The sequence below is a fragment of the Antechinus flavipes genome, chromosome 2, assembly GCF_016432865.1.
Source record: "Antechinus flavipes isolate AdamAnt ecotype Samford, QLD, Australia chromosome 2, AdamAnt_v2, whole genome shotgun sequence".
Classification (NCBI taxonomy): domain Eukaryota; kingdom Metazoa; phylum Chordata; class Mammalia; order Dasyuromorphia; family Dasyuridae; genus Antechinus; species Antechinus flavipes.
In genome coordinates, this window is record NC_067399.1 from 392,193,076 (window position 1) to 392,215,426 (window position 22,351).

General features: G+C 36.3%; 1 protein-coding gene across 3 annotated transcripts in view; it reads left to right on the plus strand.

The window, feature by feature from the left end:
• Positions 1-22,351, plus strand: part of ARHGAP26 (Rho GTPase activating protein 26) — a 514,410-nt gene that overhangs the window by 253,991 nt on the left and 238,068 nt on the right. For all 3 annotated transcript variants that reach the window (XM_051978634.1, XM_051978632.1, XM_051978633.1), the window contains exon 12: positions 10,962-10,998. In XM_051978634.1, the coding sequence (XP_051834594.1) occupies positions 10,962-10,998 (37 nt within the window). The remainder of the gene's footprint in view (positions 1-10,961; positions 10,999-22,351) is intronic.

Genomic DNA, 22,351 nt, shown 5'->3' on the forward strand with positions numbered 1-22,351 from the left:
CCTAATGTTGCACAGTTTCCTTTTCTTGTTGCTTGCTTGTTACCCAAAATATTCTGGTTCCTGCTAAAGCCTGAAAGAATTTGATAGGTCCTGCCCCCTTGACAATCAACTGTGGTCTATTTAGTCAGAGTTATCCTGACTTGAGTTTGAGTTTTTCTTAGGTCAAACAACAAAGCTTCCTGTAATCATAACTATAGCAACAATGTTTTTACAGCCTACAAATCAAAAGGAATAAGGAGGAAAAATCCTCAACAGATCTGTATTTGTAAGCCAGAAGGTATTGTGTTCATGCCTAATTCACCATGCTTAAAAAAGAAAAAATTTCCACGAAATCATCTATTTATGTTATCATTTAACTGCTTCCCATTTCCTCTTTATGGATTCAAAATACTCTTATTTGAGATTTCTGAGAGAGAAGATGGAGTGGAATGTTTGTTAATAGCTCCTGTTCTTAAGATCCTCACAGGACAGAGCTAGAGGGAAAACCTCAGCCCTTTTAGTTTGCATATCAGGAAATTACTGTAGGATTGCAAAATGACAAAAACATTTAAATTTTGGATGTATTAATATAAGGACAACTTGTTCAATAAAGTCACTCATATCCATTCTTGTTGACAGGCAAAAGGTAGAAACAACTCTGACTTCATCCCTTTGCCAATTTATATTAATTAAATTTAAAATATTTAAATGACAACAGTAACCATTATTAGGTTTGCTTTAAGCACTTTAAGGGTTGCTAAATTCTTGTTTGCACTTGTTGATATCCTTGTGAAGTAGGTGCTCTTATCCTCATTTTACAGATGAGGAAAATAAAGCTGTGAGGGGCTAAGTGACTTGCTTACATGTAACAAAACTAATAAGACAAGATTTGGATTCAGGTCTACTTGACTGTGTGTCCCACTGTGTTCCTCAAATACCTAATTACCTATTGTGTATCTTACACAGTGCTTTATGATGTGCTGGTTGCAAAAGAAATATAAGATTTCTGCCCTAATCGGACTTGAAGTCTTATTGGAGAAATGAGATTGAACCATAGAGATGTAAAAACGAGAATAGGTCAAAAACATTGCATCTGACTTCTATAGAATGTGTGATGAAAGTGAAATGTAAGGTGTCAGAAAAGAGTACTTTTAAGGGAATGCCTTCTCTCTTTGTTTCTATCACTTTTACAATCTGTTTTCCTCCAACACTTAGCTCAGGCCTTCACTCACCCGCCTAATTGTTTTCTCTTCCTTTACAGATTTTTTTTTTGGTAGCATTTAATCTGCATCCTAATCAGGTCTCTCTATTGCACGCCTCCCCATTAAACTCATTTGCTCTCTTAGTTTCTCTCCTTCCTCACAGATCTTCTCCAGTCAGTAAAAGGCAGGCGGCAACTGCTTGTTGATTCTTCAGGTCCTAGTACAGTGACTGGCATGTGGTAGATGTCTAATAAATATTTGAATATTTGTTGAATTAGTTAGGAATAGGACTTTCCAGGATTGAAGTATGAGGAGATTCCACTTTTATAAGAGTGGACACACTTCACACTCCACTCTTCTTTTACATCTAGACATTTCTGTGCCTTCTGTGCCCAATGAGTTCTAGTTATTAGGGACATGAGAGATGGTAATGGTATCAAAGATCCAGGTCTGGATGGGACCTCAGAGACCATCTTGTCTGACCCTATCAATCACTTTATAAGTGAGGAAACTGGGTCTCAAGAGAGTTTTTAAATTTTTTCAAACTCAGCAGTTGCATTTTAGTTTTCTTAATATCTTTGCCTATGTATCATCTCCCTGTGTGGGAACATGAGCTCCTTGAGAGCAGGAACTATCATCTTGATTTTCTCTTTGAATGATGATTTTCTTGTATCACCATCCTACTTAGTGATATGTCATAACAGCAAAAGTGAATCTGGCCATTAAGTAACTTTAGGCACTTTAACTGCTATAATTCTGTTTTGTATACTATAATAAAAGACTATTTTAAAACATCTCTAAATTCTGTAAATGGTAAGAGAGTATTAATGCCTGGAGAGCAGAGACTGAAAAAAGTTACTAATTTTTCATTAATCATTAAGAACTCCCTTCCTTATAAAACTTTCCTTTTCTCTACCCATATGTCTGTACAATGAGGAACTACTGATCTCTGGCTGGCAACATACCACATCCTTCCCCTTCTTTAAATTTCATCTCAAGAGTCACTCCCTGCAGAAAGCATTCCCTGATTTTACCCCAACCACTCCCTAATTAACTAAACCAATGTCAGCATAATAGAATGCACCTCAAAAGTCCATCTGGTACATCTGTACTTGAGCAAAACTATTTAGGACTGTTCTCTATCTACTTCTTGTTCATGAAAGGGGAACCAAATGACACATAAACTACTTTGAAAATCTTAAAAGCACTATATAAGTTATAGAAAGATTGAAGAACTTCTTAATACCATTAATAATTATTACTGGGTGAGCTGGCCAGCTTACTAGAAGAGCAGGGTTGTTCAGTTGTTTGGGTCATGTCTAACTAACCATTCATGACATCATTTGGGATTTTCTTGGCAGAGATACTAGAATGGTTTGACATTTCCTTCTCCAGCTTTTTTTTTTTTAAACAGATAAGGAAACTGAGGCAAACAGGGTTAAATAACTTGTTCAGGGTCAAGTGTTTGAGGCCAGATTTGAACTCAGGAAGAGGAGTCCTCCTGCCTTTAGGTCCAGCTTTCCACTGTGTTGTCTAGCTGCCTTAGAATAGCAAGATACCTTGAGTAAAAATGGGGAAGTAGCTAGATCCAGTATTAGGTAATCATAGCTAATTCCCTGAGAACCCAAAAGGAGATAGCCCAGGGACTCTTAACCCAAAACCCCTAGGAATAGCAGTCACCTCCAGATTACCAACCCAACTTCTTTAAGCATTTCTGAGGGGAACATAATCTAAAAAGAAGAGGCCTCTGACACTATTGTCACCATCAACACCAGCCATTGATCAATTGCCAGCAGTGACTAGGTAAGCTAAGAGGGTCAGCTCTCTTGTTTTATTTTATTTAATGTTTTTCCCCAGTTACATTCAAACAAAAAAAAAAAATTTTTTTTCCCATTTGCTTTTAAAATTTTTGAGTTCTAAATTCTCTCCCTTACCCCCATCTACAATTAAGAAACTACTTGAAGCTATATAAAATGAGGGTCAGTTCTCTTAGTGGTTTGTCCCCAGCCTCTTCTCCAAACCTTCAGTCTTACTCCTAGCAACCTATGTGGAGTTGTGAATGTGGATGCTATTTTTCCCAATTCCCCAAACCACAGCTACTCTTGTATAAATAAGTCTTTTCAACCTTCAAGTCTGTGTGGTTGAAAAATCAACATATAGACAACATGTTAGGAGATCTAAATTTAGATCCCAGTTTTGCCATTTTTTACTTCAGTAAGATAAGCCCTCAGTTTCTTCACCTGTAAAATGAGAGAGTAGGACTAGTCTTTAAGCTTCCTTTCTTCTCTCAAATTGCTTGAGATTCTATGGCTTTTTGAACAAATTTGAAAGACTTAAAATCTCTGACCAAATAGTAATCTACCACAATTCCAAAAGATGAATGATGATTACCACCTCCCTAATGACAGAGAAAGGATGAGAGACAAACATTATAGAACAGGACTAATATGGAAATTTGTCTTGCTTTACTGTGCTTATTTGTTATAAAATTTTTCTTTTCCTCCTTCTCCTCTCCCTCCACCCACAATGAGGAGAAAAAAACTAAGTACTTAAAGATTAAAAACAAAAAATGGAAGATTCTGTAATTATTTAAGTTACAAATGTAGATTTGCACATAGAGATATTTTGTCCAGGCAAAGAGAAGTTAAAGCATATTTTTTATTGATATAGGCTATTGTTTCCAAGGCTGAGAACCAATGGTCTCATGCAAAGCACACTCTTGTAATTGCTGCATTTATACTTTCATATTTCTGTTATATCTAATCTCTTTATTTTATTTTGTAAAGTTTTGGGAGACAGAGATCATGTGTTTTCATTATTTTCTAATGTTTGCCTTTGTATTGGGTTATATTCTCCAGTGCTTAGTCAGTAAATATAATTGTTAATGAAAAGACTTGAACATGGTAGTGATGATGGAGAATAGAAGCCTGATACTCTTGATAGGGAAGTATGACTCATTTTCTTTTTTGTTCTTCTGTAACTATTTACTTAATTCATAGTGCCTACTATTTATAAAATATTGTATCGGGTTAAAGGGACATGCAAAGTCCTCATGGAATTTACTGTAATAGGGATAGGCCCATTGTACAGTACCATTTGCCTGAAGAAAACTGGGATTCTTAAGGATATTTTCTGTAACCTAAAAAAATACCATTCATCACCACTAACTCTGGGTATTCTAAAAACTCCAATGGTAGTTTCTGTATTTTGTTGAGCAGAGCCAAACTAGGGACAGTAAAAGAGGGTTCTGTTACCCACCTTAGGATTTCATTTTATGTTCACCATAATTTAAGGTTCCATAAGGGTTCATGGCAATTCAATTATTTGAATAGCTGGAATTGGAATAGAGATTCCTCTATCCTAGCCTGGGTTCCCTCAAGATTTCTGTGATTCAGTTTTAATATACCAGGATTAGAACCTTCCAGTGCAGTCTCAGAAACAGGTTTTTTCTCCTCATCACCCATAAAAGGACCCTCATAATTTCTCCTGGATTGCTTTTGAAATCCTGAAGTTGTTCTAAGATTTGAGAGAATAGAGGCTAAGGATCTCCCATGTCCAGCATGCCCTACTAGGCAAACAAACATTTATTAAATGATTGTTGTGTGCCAGGAACCAGGAGAAGTTTAATGTTGTGGGATGCTACTGTAGCCCACATATTCCCTGGCATGTAACTTGGGTGCCTAAAATATTTGACACACAAATCTTCAAGAATCTTTGGTTCTTAACCCTTCTACACCTGCCCTCCTTTTCTTCCTCTACCTCCCACCTTTACATCCCTATCCCCACCTCCTTATCTGTACTTGTTCATCTTCTTTTAGTTTTAGTAAAATGCCTCCTTCTCTAAGAAACCTCAGGATTCCTCTTAATCAACTTGTTTGAGTATCTTTTGTTTATATTTCATCTTCCTTACAAACTCCTTGAGAACAGGGGTAATGTCTGTCTCTCTTTGAGCATTTAGCACTGAGCCTTCTCCATAGTGGAAATAAATTAAAAAAATAAAATTTGTGTTAATATAACTTTTATCTTCTAGTTTCACATAATCTCTGGTTCTTTTAACTGTTCACATAAAGACTGATAAAAATCTTTCTATTTTCCAATAGCACTTTTGACATAGAACATCTTTACCAATTCTTTTCTTAAGTGGCTCTTCTCTGTGGTTGACTACCTGCTAGTTACTCAAATAAGATCTATTGCTAAGAGTATCATAAATAATCTGCTTTATATACAGATGGCTGCGTTCTAACCAGACTTAGTCATTCTGCAGCACTTATCAACTCCCACTGTGTATAGAACAAAAATTCAGTGGAAAGAAAGACTAAAGCAAACAACCGACTTTGAGGATTCTGTAGTCATGAAATTAACAGAATAAGGTGGGATCAGCTTAAAAGTTTTACATCCTTTAGAGTTCTTTATATTCTGGACTCTGCTAATTTGTACTCCAAACTCAAAATCTATAGCTGTCCAATGTAGATGCTTCAAGACGGTGAAATGCAGTCAGTGAATGAATGAATGAAATTTCTTTCTTTTTTTTCCCTGTTTGATTTAATGTCCTTAGAATCTTAAGGAATAGATTATTAGCTAGAACATGCATCTTTCTTTCTTGAAAAGGACCAATGATATAAGGAGGGTGTCTTGCAAGTGAACTGAATTTAAGCAAGGCTCTTTAAGGCTCTAGGATTTTACCTATTAAAAAAGCAGACAATGGTACTTTCAGAAACAAACCAGCTGCGTGATCCTGGGTAAATCACTTAAACTCTCAGGGTCCCAAGAAATTCTCAAAACACTAAAAGTGAGTTTCTGAGGCTGAATTTTAATCCAGGACTTCCATGCCCAGGCTGTACCACCAGGCTGCTTGTTGTTTTTGTTGATAGATCCCTCTACCCATAGTTATTAACTCCTTCTCTGTTACTTTTAGTGTTTTGAGAATTTCTTGGGACCCTGAGAGTTTAAGTGATTTACCCAGGATCATGCAGCTGGTTTGTTTCTGAAAGTACCATTGTCTGCTTTTTTAATAGGTAAAATCCTAGAGCCTTAAAGAGCCTTGCTTAAATTCAGTTCACTTGCAAGACACCCTCCTTATATCATTGGTCCTTTTCAAGAAAGAAAGATGTACAACATCAGCAAGAAGAGGAGTCATAGGAAAGGCAGGCCTTGCTAGTATTAGAACTTGAATCCAGATCATCCTGATTACAGGGGATGGTGTCTATATACTACATCAGCCAATATAATAACAACAGTAACAATAAAATTAAAGAGAAAATATTATTTTAATCTTTTAAAAATTATTTTAAAATTAAATTTTAAGACAGATCTCAAAGATAATAAAGAGAGCTGGGATAAATGTTGAAAAGATGCATTAGTCAGTGGTGGGTAATTGACAAACAAGATTAATTGATTCACTTGTCCATTCATTCATTGAACCACTGTGTAATAAGTAGCAACAGTTTGCCAAACACTGTGTACTAACTGTCTCATTTCCTCTTTTGGGCCAGTTGCAAATACTATTTAATAGGAAGGCTCAATGACTCAAACCATTTGTGGTCAGAAATGCCTTTGTGATTAGAGGGCCAGGTACCCAGCTCCCATACCCTGACATTCCACTTAAGTACAGGGTGTCTCTTGACTGCCTCCTCTTGAGACAGAAATTGGCATTTGGCCTCTTCTCCACTTCTTACGTAGTGAGGATTGGAAGAAACCATTTTACAAGAGGAGCCAGTTACTATCTGTTTTCCTCTACGTTATGAATTAATAACTTCACAAATAGGGCCCAAATCTTCTTATCCACTACTGCCGCTTAAGTCCAAGGTAAAATCATTGCCTTATTTTTGCCTTTAATTTGCATATTAAAAACTGCTTTTCTGTGTGTTTTTTTGGTAAGTTCTTTGTAATGGTAATAAAGGTTATTGTTTGAATTAAATTCAGGAACTAGAATATGTGGACTGTCTTCTTCTTTGAGGGACATGTAAATTGATGCAGAGGAAGCCTATGAAAAGTCTCTACTTTCTTGTTAGATTTTTCCAGTTATACTCCTATTATAGCTTCTGGGTGAAAGCTCAGAAAATTGAGTTACACTATGATTTGTATCAAAGACAAAACCTTTCTACTCTTCTCTTTATCTTCAGCATCAGTGCCAGATTCTGATTGTTCCTGAGGAGGCGTGATTTTCATCTGTTCAATGTTAGCTTGTATTGATGTTTACAAGTCTCAGCTTGGAAATTGAGTCCTATTTGCTTACTATGATTTGGAACAAATTGGTTATGTTTTATGATTTATTTTTCTCCCCTACTATGTCTCATTGGTACTTTTATAATCATCAACATCATCATCGTCATCACCACCATCATCATCCCATCATAATCAATCAACAAACATTTATTGCACCATTGGCTATATGCCAGACACTGGTGATACAAAAACAAAGAACTCCCTGCCCTGAAGAAACTTACATTATATCAAGGGAGATATGTTCACTTTGTATAAATCTGAGTATGTACAGACTTATATCAAGTTACAGATGTTCCAGGTATTGAACTCCAAATACGTAGGAGCTAGCCTTTGGAAGTTTATATCCTGGAACAAACTATATTATAATAATATTAACATCTAGTACCTAAACATATACCAAGTATGGTAAAAGTAAAATGACTTCTAAAGAGAAGCAAGTAAAAATAAAGTATGTTTAGTATAGACTAGATTCTAATGCATGTTTGCCAAGCATGTTAGCTAAACTCCTAGTCACACATTTGGGAAGATACTTCTTCAGGGCATCCTGAAAAGATTACCAAAAGAGACTTAAGAACCCACCCCTGAGTTAAAATATGGTGAATTGGGTCTTTGTAGCAAGATAGAAACATGAAAGCTTCTCAGCCAAAGGCTTATAAATCTGCAGTGGAGTTCAATCCTTCTTCATGTCTACTCCTCAGAATTCTGTTTCCTTCAAGGACAGATTAGGTCATGCCTCCTTCTTGAGATCTTTTCTGAATCCCCCATTCATTGTTAATTTTCCTTATTTTCCTACAGTACTCTATTCATTTATATAAACTTAAAAAAAATCTGTTTATATTTTGAATCTCCCTAATAGAAGGTCAGAAGCTTTTCAGTTTTGTTTTTGTGTCTATATTTGTAGAACCTACTTAGCTTAGTGACTTGAACATAGTGAATTTTGACTAAGTGGCACTTTTATTGTTTCATTTAGTGTGAGTTGTTTTTTGTTGTTAATGACAAGAAAGTCATCATCCCTTTTTCTTGTACAGCTTGATAAATGTGGAAATATGTTTAGAAGAATTGCACATGTTTAACTTATATTGGATTACTTTCAGTCTTAGGGGAAGGGGAAGGTAGGAAAGTGAGAAAAATATGGAACACAAGGTTTTGCAAAGTTGAATGCTAAAAACCATCTTTGTATATATTTTGAAAAATAAAAAAAAAACTATCATAAAAAAGAAAAACTATCGTCTTTCTCCTGAAACAGAAATTGTCATTTGTGCTCTTATTGAGGCAGCAAGGTGACACAGTGGATGGAATGTTGGAACATAAAAAGTCAGGATGACCTGAATTCAAATCTTCCTTCACATGAGTACCAGCTTTGTGACATTCTTCAAATTGTTTACTTTCTCTCAACTTCATTTGTCTCATCTTTAAAATGAGGACAATAATAGCAACTACTCACCAGAGTTACTGGTTACTGGTCTAATGTTTGTTAATATTCTCGCAAACAAATCATATACGATAGTAATATGGTTGCAAACAAGTAGTATGGTGTACTATGTTGTTTTGTAAATACTAGCTATTATTAGCATCAGGATTCTGTTAATTCACAACATTTTTAGCACATCATTTTGGCTCTCAGAATCTTTATTTAATCTCATGGGAGACTTATTAGACTCTGTTTTCCCAGAGCAAATTACTTATTTTCTTATCTTGCGAGAAAATGAATAGATCTTGTTCTGATTGGTACAGAAAGTGTTTTATGACTTGCCCAGCAATCTTCATTTGTTGAGTCTTTGCATTGCTTACTGTTTGAAGTGATAGCCACAAAGGGGAGAATGTCTAGAGGGAGAATATCACCTTTGGAACCGTTGGCATCCTTAGCACTCTTATTTCTCTGCTTCTCCATCATCTTAACCTTACCATTTAGTTCCCAATCTTGTCTTGCATGTTTTGTTAGCTCCATTACAAAACTAATTTTCTTTGGCTCATTTACCTAACTGGACATAGATTAATGGCCTAACCATTGAAGATCCAAGCACATGTCTCTCCAGGAGTTTTTGACTCGCTGATCAAGCTTCTTTTGCATCTGGAATGCTGGTATATTCCAAGAGAAGCTCTCTTCCTAATTAAATCATACTGTAAACCTCCCCTTCCCGCCCCCCCCCCTTTTTTTTTTAAAGCCTTGTACAGCTATATAGCAACGGCACTTAGGAGTTCAGGAATGAAATCTTCTTACTGAATAAAAGAAACTCAGTCTAACAGATATATTGCCTGGAGACAGTAGGGGAAAAAAAATCTAAGAACTATTATCTTCCCCAATAAATTTTTGAAGATTAGTGAGACTTGATAACCATGGTTTCCTTTCTCATAGTCCTTAGATGGGAAATATGTCACCATCAATTTCATTCCCTTTATTACTGATGAAAATAAGTATTTCCCTTCCCGACTTAATAGGATGGCAATGGAAATTCCCAGAACTCTTAAGCAGTTGATTTTCCTGCAGTCTAGTCTTTCATCAAGGATCCTGTAATAATAATTTAGGTATAGGTATAGATATGAATATGTATTTAACTGTATAATTTTTATGCATATATTACATATAACATATGCATGTGTACATATACTTATATGAAACTTTTACAGTTTGGCAAGAATTTTTACATTTATAGTATTTATAAATTCTTTTTTTCTCCCTTTCCTCCTCTCTTGTTACCTTATGAGTTTTGAGCAGTCTAGCTGTTATGTTATCCCCAATTTTTAAATGAGAAAATAAGCAAGATCAGAGGGCTAGTAAATGATAGATTTGGTACCAGAACACAGTTCTTATTTGCTGATTTTTTTTCTTTCTTTACTATATCTTGCTCATAGCCAATGTTCTTAGTTTCCTCAAGAAAATCATTCTTACTTGCAGAAGTTACCACAAAGGGACATGGGTATCTTCATTCCCTTCTGCTTGTCTGAGAAATAATGGTAATTTCTGGTTACAGAGGCCTCTGAGCTACTAATAAAATACCCAGTACTGCCCAAACTGGCTTAAAATGTAATTGGGAAATGTTTAATAAAAAAATAGAAATACAATGTAGAAAGTGTTACTTTGTGGTTTTCTTTGACTAGTCAGGGATCCATTCTGTTTGAGAGCCATTGTCCTGATGTCTATAATGGATTTTATTTATTCAGATGCTTAACTTGAAATCTGTCTTAGTGACCATGTAAATAAGGCCATATAGGGAATTATTACTAGTAGAGTAAGGATCCAAAACCAGGGGCCTTACTGGTTAGAGTACTTTTAATCTACAGGCTTTTCTCTTCCATTAGGCAACCCTCCGTGTTTTGGACAAAATACTGCAAAGCCCCTGCTTTTAAAAATTCCCTATAATATTCTAGGGATGTATTTGTGAAAAATTGGCATGTTGAAAAATTGGCATATCTGTTGTAATTCATACTAAATGTGGTAAAGAATTACCTCCAAAGTAAAAGAAGCTGAGGAATGGGGGGAAGATGGTAAGGGGTTGATGTTGTTTGTTTGCCCAGTGAATGCAAAATAGTTAAACTTTCACTTCTCTTTTCTAGGTCTACAACTCAAACAAGGACATTCAGAGTGAAGGAAGTAAGTATGGCATGTTTGGAAGTTGTTTGTGGCTTGGGATTGGGATGGTTATTGATAAAGTGGTTGCTACTCCTGATGTGGACACCAGGAGGGGCAGTGAGTATGCCAGATTTTGCTCTAATGCATTTTTAAGAGTTTTTGAATGCTTTTCTCTTTTTCTGCTGGCAATATCAGAGAAGCAGTAGGAAACACTGAAAGGCTGCACTCACTACTTAACATCTCTTAATCCATTAATACCTAGCTCCTTAGGAGACGTAACCCATGTCTGAAATCCAAACTCAGTGCATCTTCTGCGTGGCCTTGCTCACAAGATACTAGTTGTATAATGATTCTTTCTCTCCTTCTCCCCCTCCCCCTCTCTTTTTTTTTTAATGGGGAGAAAGAACTATGGATGTAGAGAATTATATTATAATAGATATGAATATTGAAAGTTCCTTCAGACTAATCCATAATTTCCTTCCACTTCTTCTAACCCCTAACTAAATAAAATTTCAAAGGATATTGAAATCCACTTAAAGATAATGGGTTAATTATAAGTATACCTAACTGGTATGGGTTAGGTATCCCAGACTTCTGACTTTGAAGCAACTGTCCCAGATCTCAGAGAGATAGGACTTTAACATTTTGTTTTCATTCCCATATAAAATTCCGTTTAGGTAGCAAGACTTCAAAGAAACATCCTTCCTCTTTCTTTACAAAAAAAGAAAAAAGAAAACCAAATCTTCCCACCCCCACCTCCCAAAACCCAAGCAAATTGGAGTATATCCTTCTCACCAAAGAAATCATTTCCATGAATTCAGCCTCTGTCTGGGAACAAGCAAAATAGAGCTCTTTTCTATTGGCAATTAATGGAAAAGTGTTAGCTATTCTTTCTGACAACTCCATAGAGCAAAGAACTCCCTGCATTTTTACCTTTCTAGAATGTCAGGATTAGTGTGGATAATACTGATTAGTAAACATGCTTCCTCAAATCTTTTTAGGGTGCAGGTCAGGCTTATAAATTATAATCCAAAAAATTGGATAACCACCTCCAGATTTAATTACATAACCTATTAAAAAATTTATGTGTCTTTTCTTCCTCTCAGAGTTCTAGAACCGTTGTTGCTAACTGCCACTGACAACCTGTTGGGGGTGTGATTTAAACTATGAGGGGAGGTGTACCTTATTTCCTTCTCAGGACTTGAGATGGAGATGGAATAGAAATATACAGGAAAAGTATGAAGGTGGGGGAAGGAAGCTAAAATATTTTAATAGAAAATGTAAATCATTCATAGAGCCTGGGATGTTTTGCTTCTGTAATCAGTAAGACATTGGAGAAAAATAGGAGTAGCTATGAATAAATATCATTAACCAGAAAATCTGTGCCTAGGATCTTCTGCCACCACTCCTACATCTGGAGAAAGTGCATTATAATAATAGCTACCAATCATATGGTGCTTTAAGATTTGTAAAATACCTTACATGTTCTCATAAAAACCCTGTAATGGTAAAATCCCTTTCAGACCCATTCTCCCAGGCATCTTATTTTCTGATACTGTGTGTACTTTCCTAAAGTATTTGAACCCTGCCACTGACTAGTTCTGGGAATGTGGACGAATTACTCTTTGAATTTCAAGTTTTTGCTCTATAAAATGAGAACAGTAATCTGTTTCCTCCTTGGCACATATGATTACTCTAGGGAAAGAAACATGTATATAAATGTGAGTTACTATTATCATTACTATTTCTCATTTAGTCTGTTTGTCATTTCTTGTTTAGTTATAAATCCTTTGCTGGATTGGATGGAAGGAGATAAAAGAGGAATATATATAGTTTTAAAATGTGTTCTATCTATTTCCAATAATCACATAAATGAACATTGTTTCTAGGAACTTAGGCTTTTTAAACTATTAAAACAATTGCTTCTGAATCCTATTGCTTTAGGATGTGATCTACTTATATTCTGGCTAAGCCAAAGAATCTTTCATTTTGTTTCTCATGGGTAGTTTCTCTTCCATTTATACTTACTCCACCTACTATAATCAGAACTCTCAGAGTTAAGATGTCTGTGACATTTGCTGCCTCCTCTGAGATTTGTTTGCTTATTCCACTTCTGAAATTCCAAGAAAAGAAACAACACATGTTTTATTGCAAGATCTCTGTCGTTTTTGCTGATGTTCAGTAGTACGGTCATGTCTTACTCTTCTTGGCCCTGTGGACCATATTGTCCATGGGGTTTTCTTACCAAGGATACTGATGTGTGGTTTGCCATTTCCTTCTCTGATAAAATAAACAGAGATTAAATAAGTGTTTGGGGCTAGATTAAAAGTCAGATCCTGACTCCAGGCCCAGTGTTATATCCACTGAGCCATATAGTTGCCACTCTAATTCTTTGGGGGGGTGGGGGGGAATTCACCTAAATGTAGACCCCCAACTTTTAGCCCAAATTTGCCACTCTTCATTGGGAATTATCTCTCCAGGCATAAAGAATATTGTGGGAAAGAGTGGGGAGGAGCGGAGGAGAATTGAAAGTGTGTATGTAAAATGGTGCCATTGGAGTGTTTATGCCAACTATTGGTAAGAGAATACCATCATAGGATTATATATCCACAATCTAAGGATAACATGTCCTTCTCTCCATTCCCAAATCTCAAAATAATTATCTATTGCACTTGCAGTGGAGAGGAGGAAAGGTTTGGTTTCTGTTCCCTAAATCAGCATCTCAAGGGGGAAGAAAAAGGACTTTTTGTCATCTAGAATGCTGGTACCTACCTTGTTTTCAGTATTTATGCTTCTGGATTTGGGTTAAGAATTTACACTGCCATAAGGTTGTTATCTTATTGCTGTATACTTTTAAGCTTTCCTTTTGGTTTTTCCTGATAGAAACCTATGTGAGGATTTAGCTTTTTTTGTTTTTGTTTTTAAAATAGTGGCTTAAAGAAAATAGGAAGGGGAGAAGGGACAGGTCACTGGTCTGCTGTTTTCCTCTAATACCACGTGAGAAACAGTCAGAAAGCTATCAAAGTTTTCATAGAGGATAGGATTTATTTAGAAGAATTAGGAAAGGATACATTCTCCTAGCCTGAGGTAGCCTTCCTTCTAAAGCTTAGATTTAATCAACGTAAATAAATGTCACAGCCTTCTTATCTATTAAAGATTAGTTTGTTTACAGAAATGAGTGAATGTCACAAACAGTTGCCCTCCTGTTGATTACTCTGGGGAAATATTTCTCTTAATCCCAGCCTCATAGCTTTACTTTCTTTAATGTAGATATTGACTAGAATTCTGTAGTTTAAGCCCAGATTGCCCTAGGCTTACCTCCTTATTCACTCAGAGGGTAAGCTCTACCATGTCCAAGAAAAACAAATACTTTGTAATATTGCTTTGCTTCTGTTACTTTGCTTGTTTACTTTTCTTCCATTTGTCCCCTACTTAGACCTTTTCAGGGATAAAAATACAACTCTCTTCCTTTTTTATAGGTCTTCTATCTACAAGCTTCTATTAAATTATGTTTAGAGAATGTATGTCAACAAATCATGTGAAGGGTACAGACAGAGTATCATGTAATGGTAAATGTCCATAACTCTGTGACCTGGTTTGACTATCCTGGCCAATTCTTTACAAAAAGGGGTTAAATTGAAGCATATATGCCAACCTTTTTTGGTAGAAGCAGTTACTTCTGTGGGGATTTCTTGGTCAATCAAATCAAAGGCCTAACCAAACTGACCACAATCAAAATGAGGTAAGAATGCCCACCACCTTTCCCTTATGTCGTTTATACTCAATACATACAATAAAGCTATGATAGCCAGGCAGAAGAAATGATTCTATTGATCAGGACACTTAAGGCCATCTATATGCATATTGACATTCAGAGGTGATATAAAACTTGAATCAGTTTGAATATGGGTTTCACGAATGAAGGCAGAGATGAAAATATAAGAAGACTTCCATTTAACAACTGAAACTGTTATTTCATCTGTCTTTTCCATTTTTAATACATCATCTTCTTTGTGTCAATTTTCATTTTAGATACAAATTTCAGGATAAGAATTTGAAAAATTTTGAGAAGCTTATTGGACCTTAGTAATACTCCAAAAAGGAGGGACAAACCTGAGAAAGGGGAAGTGATTTGCTCTAATCTAAACCATGAAAGAACTAGAATTGACATTGTAGTTTTCTGTGTCAATCTTTATATCAGAGTCACAGGGCCATGTACATTCAGAAGTACTGTTCACAAAGATCATAGACTCCCCAAACCCAGAGTTTGAAGGTAATCAAATAAGATTTGATTCTCTGGGCTTCTATACCATGCTTTGGCTACCTTCTATACGTGTCCAAACTCAACATGTTCAAAACTGAATTCATTAGCTTATCACTCAGATCTTCCCTTTTCCCAACTTCCCTTTCACTTTCAAAGTTACTTGCATATTATCCTCAAATCTTCATTTTAATACTCCTTCCTTTCTCCCCCACATCCAGTCTGTTATCAATATCTCTAGCAAATGCCCCCTTTTTTCCTCCAACACTGGCACTATCCTGATGCAGGCCCTCATTATCTCATGGCTGGACTTTTGTAATTCACCCAGTCACACATTTCTAGCTCTATTCCATATTCTAACAAGCAGTCAGAAATGATCTGCCTAAAACACACATCTAACTATGTCAAGGTGATTACTTTCTCCTCCTGGACACGCTTTTACCTTTATAATATCTCTTAGGTATTTCTCCTTTTCTACCATTGTTCTGGTGTGGGCTCTCCTAACCTTTGCTTAGATTATGACAGTAGTCAGCTGGTTAGTGTTGGTATCTTAAGTCTCCTTCTCCACTCCAGTCTATACTTCATTCAATTGGCAAAGTGTCCTTTCTAAAATGCAAATCTGAACATATCAATTCTTAGCTCAGGAACTCCAGTAGCTCATTGTCCTCTCCAGATTTAAGTATCAAATCTTCAGTTTACCTTTTAAAGTCCTTCATAACCTTGGACCTTCATCGTCTCACAATTTACTCCCCACTGCTTACTGTGCAGTCAGTAAGCTTCCTTTTTACTTACAGAAACACTCCATTTCTCCACTCATTTTCTTTGACTGTCCTTCAGTATGGAATGCTCTTATTCTTCATCTCTGTCTCCTATGTTCCTTCAATTCCATCTACAGGAAGACTTTTCCCTTTCCCCCTCAATTCTAGTAACTCTCTATTTATTATTTAAAATTTATCCTGTATAGGTTTTGTTTGTACATAGTTGTTTAAATATGTTCCCCCATGTTGAGGACAGGGATTGTTTTTGCCTTTCTTTTTACCCCAATGTCTAGAATAATACCTAGCACATAGTAGGTGCTTACCAATGTTTATTGACTGACTGACTGACTGATTATTGATTGTTTGGAAGATCCATTTGCCCCTGAAATGGCTTTCTCTAGTTGGTGAAGTCAGAGGCTCCAGTTCTGACTCTGGATCACATAGTACCCACATGGCTACATTCCCCAACCTCTCTAGGGTTGTCTTACCCTATTAAAATATTAATTTGAGAGCAGGTTCTGTCTTTTTGCTTGTATTTGTATTCCTAGCTTTTAGTGAGGTACTTGACACTTAGTAAGCACTTAATAAATGCTTGTTGACTTGACTTAACTTTGAAAGGGCCACAAATCTTTTCTGTAAGTCCAGGTAATGAGTCACATAATCTTCAACTGAAGACTTACCATAAGGGTGAATCCACTATTTCTGAAAGCAATCCATTCCATTTTGGGGAGGCTGTTATTGGCACCTTATCCTCATACTGAACAGAGATCTGTCTACTGCTTTGGTGTGAATTCTACTTTCTGATGTTAAGCCCAAGAAATCCTTTTTCAACATGACACGTCTTCATATACTTGGATACAGTTATCATATACTTCTTTTCTTCTTCTAGCCTCAATTTTCTCCAGTTTTCCAACTTTGTCTTCTTACAGCATGGTTTCAAATCCCTTTTCCATCCCACCTTTGCCAAAACCATGTTCTGGTCATGTTATATACTTTTAAGTTTAGTTATGTTCTTTTAATATCTTGCCTAAGTAAGTCATCTTGATAGTACTATTTATAGTTCCTTAATGAATTTTTAATTAATGGGAAAACAATGAATTTAGAATTAGAACACCTAAATTCGAATCCCTGCTCTAATAAACTATTGGTCTTATTGACCAATAAGGTGAATTATCCTTAATCACCTCAATTTCCCTGTTTGTCAAATGAAAGGGATAAAATAGAAAGCCACCACGGTTGCATCCTATTCTAAAACTATATGAACTGATCGCACCAATCTAAAAGCCTTTTCCCTGAGCTGGGAGAAACTTCAGTCCTTTCTTTCCCCTTTTTCCTGGTTGTGAATTCAAGAATCAGGTTTTTGTGTTTACTATCTGGTGTGAGTAGGTTTAGAATCTTAATCTGGCCTACCACACTCCCACAAGGATTAGGTAACAAAATAAAAGCAGCTTTATGGAGTGTTTCTGTAAGGCACACTTCTTCTTTCACAGGCAGTAATTTAGGGCACCCTTCTTAGTAGCATCTTCTGAGGACCATTTTCCTTTATAGTGGAGATGGATAGGCTGGTATAGATGGGGAGGATCATTATGATCCTCTTATATTTCATGATAGTTTAAACATTGATCCACTGCAGCACCACTCATCAAGATGTGTTAGTTTGCCCTATTATTTAAAAAAAAATAGAAGTTGAATTCTTTGGAAGAATCTTTTTTTTTTTAATGCTTGAAAGTACCTCCCAAAGGACTAAAGGGATGTTACTCTACCTTGTGAAAGGGGCAAAGAAAAGAAGAAGAAAAAATGAAATTTTATTTCTTTTCATTCAGTTATATTCAGTTCTTCATAGGAGTCTCATTACAATTAGGATACCATTGATTTAAGAGGCAGAGGGGGAACACCGTGGGTAACTAGAATCCCTTTGGGATCACAGCCATCTGTTTGCTGCCAGGTCCCCACTGGTTCATGGCTTATAAATAGAACATTTCCCCTTTTAAACCTGAGAAGGAGTGAAGGCATTAATAGGCGTCTTAGTCTGGCCTCCCATGCACCAAGGTTTCTCTGGCTCTTAGGGCAGTCAGCTGAACATCCCTTCATCTCGAGCTTTCCATCCTTGCCTGCCAGGACTGACAGATAAAACGGCAGATGACTTAACTCCTCCTCCTGCATTATTTCCACCCCCTCATGCCCATTTCTTTCTTGGCTTCTTATTTTTTTTCTCCCTAGGAAAGGCTTCTGTTACTGTTGCTTTCCATAAGACAGTCATAAACAAGGTGAACTGGGGTAACTCCAGCTCCCATGGTCGCTAACTTTCTCAGTCTTATTTTCTCTATAGGAGTCATGTGTTCCACATATCTGCCATTGGCAGCAGTGATCTTGAAATATATTTAGTTGAGAGGTAACACTCTCACTGTAGAATAGTCAGATGGTGTGCTATCTCGCACCTCTGAAGGGGCAGAGGTATTCAGAAGGGCTGGATTTTCTGAAGCATTCTTTTGTTTCTTTTTGCCATTTGGTGAGGTGCCTGCTTAGGGATGATATATAATATTCCTGGGTTATTGGGGGGATTTAGATTTGTCATTATCACCATTTTACAAGGAAGGCAACTGAGTCCAAGTGATCCTTAGGTCACTTCCTTATTTTACAGGTAATGGAAGAGTAACTTCACCCAGTAAAAGTAGTAGAGCTGGGACATGAATTCATGAATTCTGACTTCCAAGCCTTATTCTTTCTCATTTTCCTTGTATTTTATTATTATTTATTATTTTTCTGACTCCCCTTGAGTATTTTAACTAAATCTTTTCTTAGACAACCCACTTTTCCAAGGGCCCTTAAGATCCAGCAACTATGGGGCAAAACAGTAAATGGTTTAGACATTCCCAAACCTTTTTTTTTTCCTAGTGTGTGACTAGAAATTCCTGGTTTTGTAGCTGATCCCACTGCCAGCTGCCTCCTGACATGTTTTATTCACCTAGCACCCTGTGCTGAGTTTGGGCCAGTGACAAGAATTGAGAGCTTTTTTGCTTCTCTGGCACTTGAAGCTTAGTGGAAAGGGGATGGTAGGGCATATTTTTGCCAAAAACTACCCCCAAGTTAGAGAATTGATACTAACCTTGTAGTTGCTAGGGCACTAGGAGGCTCCCTTCCTCAGGGACCTCTGAGATCATTGCAGATTAAAATTTGGCTTATGAGCCTTATGAGTCATCCACGGCTAGTTAGCCCTCGAGATTTTTGTATGAACCTCACTGGCCATGACCAGAGTCTCATTTTATAAAAACTGATTCCCATGTAAACAAGTGACCAGTTCCCTAAGGGTAATTTAAGGGCAGAGAACAACTAATAGCAGAAGACCTTGGTGTATAAAATGGATTGAAAGAACACTAACCATGTACCATTTCAGAGAAATAAGAATGTTCTACTTTGGGTTGAAAAATCAATGCAGACTGTCCAGGCCTTAAGGCAGTAGGGAATTGAGGCTGCTGTACTGTAACTCATTCTCGAGATATTTGCCATCCTGCCTGAGACAAATGGTCCTGATTAGACTGGTTGGAATTAGTGTGGTGTGCCTTGACACTTCTATTTCCTGGCTTCCTCTTATCTGGAAATTTAAGGTGGATTGGCTGATTATAGAGGAGAGATACAAAATGAAAAATATCATGGAAAAAATTCCTCCAAAATGTGTCCTTACTGCCCAATGTGCTCAAATTTTTCAGCAGAAACTGCCTCTCTAACCTGCTGAATCCTAAGAATGATCTAATACCTGATGGGAAGTGAGTGGCAAGATTTAGTTTGTAGTACAATATAGAATTGAATAATTCTTTAAAACTTTGCCTTTGCAATTTGTCATGATTCTCCCACTTTATGAGGTTTGCCATCTTAATTATGTTTAGCTTCAGTTAATATTCAAATTAGTTTATAACCCTGAATATTCTCTGGCTGCATGTTAGAGAAAAACCTGAATTGCTAGAGGGAAAACTAGAAGGGGCTGACTTGAAGGAACTTAACTCAATTAAATATTATCTTTTAGTAATATATGGAATGAATAATTTATAACTGGGTAATTGAATCAGTGAGTGAGCATAAATGACCTACTATGTGCCAGGTATTGGGCTTATGCCCTTTAGATATAAACAAAAAGAAATCTAGGTCTTGGAAAATGAAATTCTTGGAGGTATCATTTATTTAAGGGGAATCTTATCAAGATTCTCTAAAGGTAAAGAAATGATATCTTCTTGAAATGGAAATATGAGGGATAGAAAGTCATATATGAAGAATAATAAATAATCTAGTCTACTTAAAGCGCACGAAGCGGCATAATTAATAATAATCTTAGATATCCAAGGTGGACTCAGATTATGAAGGTTTTAAATTCCAAATAGAAGAATTTATTTATGTTTTCATAGTCAGTAGGAAGCCCCTGAAGATTTTTGAGGGAGAGGGTGACATGTGATCAGATTTGTACAGAAAGATTTGGAGGAGGCTTGAAGATTAATTTGGGCAATGATAACAGTCAGGATAGTCTTATCAATAGAGAAGAAGTGGATGTTGAAAACTATATTTGCTTGTATTTTGAAAATAAAAAAAATATTATTTAAAGAAAAATAATACCTAGAGGGGCAGCTAGGTGGTACAGTGGAACAGTGGCCCTATAATCAGGAGACCTGCATTCAAATGCAGCCTCAGGTATTTAACTACTTTTGTGACTGTGGGCAAATCACTGAATCCTGATTGCTTCAACAACAAAAAGAGAATAAGAATAACTAGAAAACTGAATGAGGTAAATTATATAAAACACTTTGCAGACCTAAAACTAGCTACTAGAATGTAAATAGGGATTGTTTCATTGTTTGTACTTGTATTCCCAGCACCTCACACAGTGCCTAGCAAGTCATATCTATTTAATAAATATTTGTTGATTGATTGATGTGTAGAAAGCATTGAGAATTTGAATGATTCAGAATTTGTGATTTTGAATGATGATGTCCACAATGCACATAAGAGAAGTTAAGAGGAAGGAAAGATAATGAATTTTGTTTTGGACATGTGTTTGAAATGTCCATTGCACTTGCAATTGAAAATTGGCAGGTGGTAATTGCAGGCCTAGAAGTTCGGGAGAGAGACTTAGGCCAAATATATAGATCTGGGAATTGTGTAAAGGGATACTTCAAACAATGAGAACTGACAAAATCATTTATAAAGAAAATGTAGATGGAAAAGAGGGCCCAAGGGTAGAACTTTGGGGTAGGGAGTGGAATGTGTATGATGAAGAAACAAAGAAAGTGTGGCCAAACAGGAGGAGAACCGATGTAAAATAGTGTTACAAAAACCTAGAGCAGAGTCAGTCAATGAATATCAATGAATATTTACTAAGTGACTACTCTGTGCCAGGCATTGTGTTAAATGCTGGAAATATGAAGAGAAGGGGAAGACAGCCCCCAAGCTCAAAGACTTGTGAAGAGACAACCTGCAAATAAATGTGGACAAAGAAGATAAATACAGGATAAACTAGAGATGACCACAGAAGGAAGATTAAAACTTGAGAGGAAAAGGGAAGGACTTTCTGGGATTTTAATTAAGGAAGCTAAGAAAAGCATTTCATGCATGGAAGACAGCAGTGAAAATGCTCAAAGTCAGGAGATAGTCTGCACAGTATGTAGAGGTGAGGAAGTTCTAAGAATATTGCAAAGATAGGAAGGGACCAGATTATGAAGAGTCTTAAAAGCTAGGGAGCACTAGAGTAGACTTTGGCAGCTGAATGGAAAATGGATTGGGGTAGGCAGAGACAAGTCCAAGCACCAGGATATTGCAAGTCTAGGCATTGAATTAAGATTAATATAATTTCATTCAATAATTGGAAAACATTAGCATAATTGACTATATCAATAACCAAATTAACAAAAATCATATGATAATCTCAATAGATGCAGAAAAAAATTTGATAAACTTCAACACTCAGTCCTAATAAAAACACTAGAGAGTAAAGGAATAAATGGACTTTTCCTTAAAACAGTAGCATCTATTTAAAACCATCAGCAAGCATCATATGAAATGGGGATAAACTCAAACCATTCCCAATAAGATTAGAGGTGAACAAAGGTTGCTCACTATCACCATTACTATTCAATATTGTATTAGAAATGCTAGCTTTGGCAATAAGAGAAGAAAAAGAAATTAAAGGAATTAGAATAGGTAATGAGGAAACCAAATTATAAGTCTTTGCAGATGATATGATGGTATACTTAGAGAATCCTGGAGAATCAGCTAAAAAACTATTAAAAGCAATCCAAAATAGTAGGTTAAGAAGTAAATGAGACATGATTTTGTGACCAATATAAGTACTTTTGGTAGGACTTTGCCATGA